Source organism: Oncorhynchus mykiss, chromosome 10, assembly GCF_013265735.2.
Source record: "Oncorhynchus mykiss isolate Arlee chromosome 10, USDA_OmykA_1.1, whole genome shotgun sequence".
NCBI classification, from domain to species: Eukaryota; Metazoa; Chordata; class Actinopteri; order Salmoniformes; family Salmonidae; genus Oncorhynchus; species Oncorhynchus mykiss.
The window spans coordinates 23,754,681-23,762,718 of record NC_048574.1 but is presented as its reverse complement, the minus strand read 5'-3'; the positions used below and the strand labels follow the sequence as shown (position 1 = coordinate 23,762,718).

Below are 8,038 nucleotides of genomic sequence, written 5' to 3'. Positions count from 1 at the left end.
ATGCAATGATCCCTCTGCTATACCCTATGTACATTTTATCCATATCCATTGCACATTAAATTAAGAGGGACATTCTACTGCTCCCCTTCCCTCATGCTTTACAGTATTTTCTTCATGTTTAACTCTTTACATTTTTTTACCTGTATGCACATCTCAAAAAGTATATTTTTTCAGATGTCTCATGTCTTAGGCCTTGGGAAAGCCATTCATTTTTAAATAACTGTACATTCTGAAAAATAGCAAAGGGCTTATTCCCTCTATCTGGAGATTTATGGTCAATATTTAAACTTTTTGAATGCTGGTGATTATTAATGTGGTTGCTGAAAGCAAGAGCACTACTGTTATTCTACATACTTATTTAGTTATGAGCTACTTATCAACTTTGGAGAGGTGTTTATCATCCTCTCTACATTCAGCTTACATAACAGACACATGTACAGAAACAACAGAATATGACGCACAGAGCCCTTGCCAGCCTTGGGGATATTCTACAAATATCTACAAAGGGTCCGTTTGAGTGGAGAAGGCAAAAGGCCAGCATTATTCAAATTTCTGCATTATTCTGCTGATACTTTAAGGGCCACAATATATCGTAAATGTAAATGTATAAATATAAATACATTTGAAGTCGGAAGTTTACATACACCTTAACCAAATACATTCAAACTCAGTTTTTCACAATTCCTGACATTTAATCCAGGTAAGAATTCTGTGTCTTAGGTCACGTCTTTATTTTAAGAATGTGAAATGTCAGAATAATAGTAGAGAGAATTATTTATTTCAGCTTTTATTTATTTCATCACATTCCCAGTGGGTCAGAAGTTTACATACACTCAATTAGTATTTGGTAGCATTGCCTTTACATTTTTTAACCTGGGTCAAATGTTTTGGGTAGCCTTGCACAAGCTTCCCACAATAAGTTGGGTGAATTTTGGCCCACAGAGCTGGTGTAACCGAGTCAGGTTTGTAGGCCTCCTTGCTTTCACACACTTTTTTCTATAGGATTGAGGTCAGGGCTTTGTGATGGCCACTCCAATACCTTGACTTTGTTGTCCTTAAGCCATTTTGCCACAACTTTGAAAGTATGCTTGGGGTCATTGTCCATTTGGAAGACCCATTTGCGACCAAGCTTTATCTTCCTGACTGTTGTCTTGAGATTTTGCTTCAATATATCCACATAATTGTCCTCCCTTGTTATGCCATTGATTTTTTGAAATGCATCAGTCCCTCCTGCAGCAAAGCACCCCGCAACATGATGCTGCCACCCCCGTGTTTCACGGTTGGGATGGTGTTCTTCGGCTTGCAAGCCTCCCCCTTTTTCCTCTAAACATAACGGTGGTCATTATGGCCAAACAGTTCTATTTTTGTTTCCTCAGACCAGTGGACATTTCTCCAAAAAGTACCATCTTTGTCCCCATGTGCAGTTGCAAACCCTATTCTGGCTTTAATATGGCGGTTTTGGAGCAGTGGCTTCTTCCTTGCTGAGCGGCCTTTCAGGTTATGCCGATATAGGACTTATTTTACTGTGGATATCGATACTTTTGTACCTGTTTCCTACAGCATCTTCACAAGGTCCTTTGCTGTTGTTTTGGGATTGATTTGCACTTTTCGCACCAAAGTACCTTCATCTCAAGGAGACAGAACGCGTCTCCTTCCTGAGCGGTATGACAGCTGCATGGTCCCATGGTGTCTACAATTGTTTTTCTGAGGTCTTGGCTGATTTCTTTTGATTTTCCCATGATGTCAAGCAAAAGCGCACTGAGTTTGAAAGTAGGACTTGAAATACATCCACAGTTACACCTCCAATTGACTCAAATGATGTCAATTAGCCTATCAGAAGCTTCTCAAGCCATGACATCATTTTCTGGAATTTTCCAAGCTGTTTAAAGGCACAGTCAACTTAGTGTATGTAAACTTCTGACCCACTGGAATTGTGATACAGTGAATTATAAGTGAAATGAACTGTCTGTAAACAATTGTTGGAAAAATGACTTGTGTCATGCACAAAGTAGATGTTCTAACCGACTTGCCAAAACTATAGTTTGTTCACAAGACATTTGTGGAGTGGTTGAAAAACTAGTTTTAATGACTCCAACCTAAGTGTATGTAAACTTCCGACTTCAACTGTATGTACTGTGTACTGACCATGATCATTCAATCGGTTTCTTTTTGTTGACTGGGATTTTTGACTGGGATGATGGTTCAATTCAGTGAAATAATTGTGCCATTGTAAATCAGAACTGGTTTCTCTCATAAACAAACAAAGCTAAGTGTCAATAATATATTACTTGAAGAAGTTCCTATAACTTATGTTTACTTAAAAGTAAAATGGGGATCTGAAAGAGCCTCAGGTTTTCAAAGATGAACTTACCCTATGATGCTTTTGGTAAACCAGGCCCAGGATAATAGTTGAGATTTGATACTCTTTGAGTTACCTTGACAATGATATTAATGCCCTAAGGCAGTATTGTTCCTTACCTGAGCCACTACCAATTGCTTTTGTGCAAGTAGTCACCCGTGTGGAAAAAGTACTCTACATAAATATCATTTTCATATATGAAATCCAAAATATCAGAAAATATATATACGCATATATGTTATTGCATGCATATATTGTCCAATTTATTTAAAATATATACTTTTTCATAATACATTGTGCAATATATGCTATAATTGAATGAAGAATATATTTTTATATATTTAATATATGTTCTATAATAGAATATGTTCCTTGAATTTTGGATTGTCATATTTATATAATTCTTCCGAGGGAGGGTTTGTAAAATAATTGCCAACAATTTGCATTCCTAAATAATCAGCAGATACATATTTTTTGTAAAAAATAGAGAAACCATAACATATTTCTGAATGTTATTGCCTTGATTTTGATTTAACATGTACATTTTTTAAATTGAAGCTTACAGTGTCGATAAATCCCGTTGGATCAGCACAAATTAAGGAATATTTCTAAATCATCAGTCTAGGAAGGGAATATGCTAATTATTTAAAGTATCAGCCTATACTGTATGTTAACATGCACAGTAATAATTTGATATTAAACTGATTATGGCAGTAGAAAGATTAGTCATGTAAACACCTTATTCTGTTTATCTTAATCGGCATAAGGTCAAAATCGAAGTAAGCATACGTCGATTAAAACAATTGTTTTCTGGGAATCTTTCAAATTATTAGGACATGTAAACACCTTAATCGGTGTTCCAGCAGTGTATTTGATCTGCGCATGCGCTAGCCTCCCTCTTTAGAGCGAGTGAAGTGAATTCAGAATAAATGTTCTGTTTTGTTGACCTTTATTTAAGGTCAGTTAAGAACACATTTTTATTTCCAATGATGGCCTAGGAACAGTGGGTTATGTGTATCTTGTCAGCTTGGGGATTTGAACTTGCAACCTTCTGGTTGCTAGTCCACTGCTCTAACCACTAGGCTACCCTGCCATCCCAAATGTATGTATGCGTCTTAGAAGTAGTTTTCACATAGAAACTTTATATGTCCGAACTCAGAATCAAATATGCTTCCCAAAAATAACATGGTCGCTGTGGTAGAACGTTTATTTTGATTGCCGATTTTCTGCATTTATTATCAGAGTGCCATCAGGGAGCCTGATTTCAGATGTGTCCATGTAAACAGGATTATTAGGGAAATCGTTCCTCTTGAAAATATGTAATTTTTTAAATCAAACTATTATATTAATCTGACTATCCACAATAATCATATTATTGTGTGCATGTAACCGTACTCAATGTCATGTGTTTACAAGTGCAACGTGGGGGATTTACTGATAAATAGAACATCTTGATCCTGCCGACTACGCAATATGTAACACTCAGGTTCAGTTTAGCCACAAATGGATAATAAACCATCCAAAAAGTCCTGTACTGTCAAACAAAAGTCAAGAAATTGTGGCCATTTGACACACTTGTTCCTCAGTTGAGGTTTCTCACTTGAAGTCCAACAGAACAGACTGTAACCTGGCTCCATAAAACCATCGTAGAATAACTTTGAGAGTTTCTTCTTTAGAAATTTTGCTCGTCTTTCTTTCGACTCTTTAAGGTACATGACTAGGCATCCACAATATGTCATCTGTTAATGATGTAAAATACATATGCAGGCAAAGTATATACGTTCTACACGCCAAAAAATAAACATAATATGAGCATTGGTTTCCATGATTCAGACTCTCTTGGACTCAATGTACACATCCAGCTTAAGAAGCACCAAGATGGATGTTGAAAGGCGTATGGTTGTATTGCACCAACCTTAAAACATCAAGTATGATCAATTACAGTATAATTTCATATATGTGGTAGCTGTCGTTCCTCTGAAATTACTAATCTCTCTGCAAGTAGAAATACCACTTTCAGATTGGTGAGTTTGTTAGCACCTGAAGTTGCAACTCTTAAAGGAAAACCCCAAACAAAAACTATATTTTGATATTTGTTTCATTAGTCCATCGTTGACAAAGTCCCAAAATGAAGTAATGAAACCGATACCAAAACATCGGTTTTTGTTTTTGGGGGGAGGGTTTACCTTTTAGTGCCTTTATTGTACAGTATCAATAATATACCCAATGAGGGAAATGTGTTAATATACCCAAATCAAAGTGCCTGCTTTACATAATTCAGAGAAATGTCATACCAAACAGTTGAACCAAAACATATGAGCAATTGGTCTCCAGTGCACAGCAGCACCTGTGTTCCTACATGTATGGGTGAAACCATTCCAAACACCCCTCTCATTTTCTGACTATCACCAGATCACCCCCCATTGCCATGACACACACAGTTCAGCCTTGACGAGCCTAGATATGTCTATATCGACATGATAATACATGCCAATTTATAAAAAAGCACCCTTCAATGACAGGAAAACACATTTTTTAAAATAAAAACTTAAAAATAAAAGCCGTTATTCCACAAGAAGCTCCTCCATTGATCTTTCCGAAGGAGAATTGACAAGTGTCGAGATATTCTTCTCATCACAGCCATGTGGAATTCCAAGCACACGAAGACAAAAAGATGCCAAGGCTACAAATAAAGCAAATGGCCATCAAAGGCAGTTACTTTCATATACAACTGAGAACAAAATTACAAAAAAACAAAACAGAAGGGGGCAACCAGAAGAAGCCCTATAAAGGCCATCATAAGCCCCTTGTTCATCGACTCAGGCCCATATGAATGAAAAAATACTATAGTATACTATGGCACAAAATCCTATCCTCCTCTCATTACAGTACATGTGATGTTTTTATTGATTAAGGAAGTTGTAGTATTTTTGGCATTACTATAGTACTTTTTAAATAGGATATGGAGCCCTCGGAACTATTCACGACGCTACAGTAAGTATAATAGTACAAGTGAAGATGGCATCAAATAAAGAGAAAAACAAACATTATTTAGCAAAATGGCAAAAGACAAACTTTTGCTCCAGTGCAAACTCCTTTCCCAGACGATGACACAACCAAAGTCCAACCTGAATAGTAACTGTGTTGTGTAGAGTGTGTGAGGTTGTATGCCTTGAGAGATGTACAGTAGCCTAGAGTTCTGTTCAAATGGAGCATAATCCCAATGTAATCCCTTCCCCTCGCCCTATTCAAAATAGATCTATGAGCTTTTGTGCTTACTTTATGACAGATCTTCCCCATAAGGGGATATACTCACCATTCCTTTATGGGGTTAAAGGAGAATACAATTGAATGAATGTTTATAAAGAATAACTAAACTGTACAATTACCTTCTAAATGATTCAAGAGAATACTTGATGATGGATACTGTATGTCCACAACATATCAAATATGTGAAGCATAACATGCTCCATTTCCCTAATAGCCATTATGAACACTTCAGTTATGGTGTGTCAAAAGACCAGAGCCCAGGGATAGATTTTTGATCTGCATGATATCATTATACAACTTATAGTAGACCTACATCGACCTAATCAAATGTTGGTATATATTGTTACTGTCACGTTCTGACCTTTATTTCCTTTGTTTTGTCGTTATTTAGTATGGTCAGTGCGTGAGTTGGGGTGGGCAGTCTATGTTTGTTTTTCTATGATTTTGGGATTTCTATGTTTCGGCCTAGTATGGTTCTCAATCAGAGGCAGGTGTCATTAGTTGTCTCTGATTGAGAATCATTCTTAGGTAGCCTGGGTTTCCCTGTTTGTTTGTGGGTGATTGTCTATGTTAGTTGCTTGTGTCTCATTATAGCGTCACGGTCGTTTATTGTTTAGTATTCCGTGTTCAGTGCTTTCTTTAATTAAAAAATCATCATGAACACATACCACGCTGCATTTTGGTCCGCTCCTTACGACGATCGTGACAGTTACCAATTGGATTTTCATATTTGGAGTTATTAAAATTGTGTCAAATTTCAACCAAACCCTGCTTAAATAAATTATAAGATCATAAAAAACATACACGCCAATACAGTTGTGTTCAGCTAGCTGAGCCTCGTTGTGGTGCCATGTACTGTGCTCTGAGGTATATTTTGTAGGATCTGAGTGAGAACCCTGTGTGGGTGGGAGAGCTCTGGGAGGTGATAGAGGGCTATCAGAGTGAGGCAGGTGAGGATACTCGGGTGAGCAAGGTGCTGTAAACTGAGACCTAACTAGGCTTCATGGGCCGTTTTTACAATGGGCTACGCCTGTACTGAAGTATAAAGATGAGATAGAAAGTGAAAACCTCAGACGGGTCCTTTTCCAAATGGTTAGAACATTTGTTTCAAAGTAATCTATGTTGTAGCACATAGTATTGCTTCCCTCAAATTAAATGTTTTGCACTGGAGTAAAACTTTGGAAACATTGGATAGCCACTGTTTTACTTTCAACTTCTTTTAAAAAAGGAACTTAAATCCATTGATTGATGCTGGGGAATGAGCAACGCTTTAGACTGAGAGGTCATTTTCCAGGTGGGGTTTTGTGGCATTTTGGGGGAAGAGTGTAACCTGACTCCCCCACAGTGTCAGAGGAGAGTGGCATGGTCTGGGTCCATGTTATCCATGCTGGCCAAAATGGCCTTCCGGTCCTCCCGGGGCGGGCGGCGGTACAGGAGAGCGGAGAAGCGGGCATAAGGGTCCTGTCTGACTGGCCGTTTCTTCTTCTTGCGGAGGTAGAGAGCTTCTTCGGGCTGGAGTACCTGAGAGGTGTAGTCCTGCTGGGTCTGAAAGGTGGAGACACCTGGAGGACGGGGATAGCGACATACAGGTCAGAGGTGAGCGAGCCCTAGGTCAGGATAAGAGGGCAGAGGTGGAGAGTAAGGGTCCTGGGTGCTATCAGACATACATTGGGTCGGAAGGTGAGGCATGCAAAACACACAGGAAACCATGGGTCAGAAAAAAGGGTGGTTGAATTAGAGAATGAGCTCAGTTCCAATCCAAGGTAAATACTTTACACTGTACCACTCACCACACCATACCACCACAATATGGTTATTTGCGCACAATACTCTAGGAGAGTAGATACTTCCCAATCAGCAAAATGTAAACGTTACTCGGGTTACATCATCATAACGTCCCCATCCTCAATAATAATTAATTAACACATTTGGATAGCTACAGTAGGCTTTAGGTTTAGCAAATGCTAGCTAGCCAACAGTCCATAAAATGCATTTCAATGCCAGATGAATGACACTATTGGTTTGAATGTTTCAAATTCATTAAAGGGCTTCTACAATGTGGCACCTACATGTTTGGGACCAAAATAAGGTAGTTGTTGGGCAACAAAAAAATTATCTTACAATGGTTCAAATAAGTTAATGAGTTAGAAATGCAACATGAATAAGTGAGACGTTGAATTGTATGATTCAAAAGATAAATTGTATTAACTGATCATCTACAGTCATTTGATACCTGTGTAAGTATTATTAGAAATTATTTCATGACTATGGAGAAAGTTGGTGTCGAAGTTAGGTTTCTGGAGAACTGCAGAACTCATTGAGGGAACTACCTTGGTGTTACCACCACTACGGGTGGGTATCAGAGATGGGGAAAATATCACACCATGGTACCTTAATCACACCATAGTG

The 8,038-nt window shown here is 38.1% G+C and overlaps 1 protein-coding gene across 1 annotated transcript in view; it reads right to left on the bottom strand.

Moving 5' to 3' along the window:
* Window positions 1-2,095: 2,095 nt before the first annotated feature.
* Window positions 2,096-8,038, bottom strand: part of LOC110533527 (protein turtle homolog B) — a 198,780-nt gene continuing 192,837 nt past the window's right edge. The window contains exon 20 of the mRNA XM_021617823.2: window positions 2,096-7,191. Coding sequence (XP_021473498.2) covers window positions 6,977-7,191 — 215 coding nt within the window. The 3' untranslated portion in view covers window positions 2,096-6,976. The remainder of the gene's footprint in view (window positions 7,192-8,038) is intronic.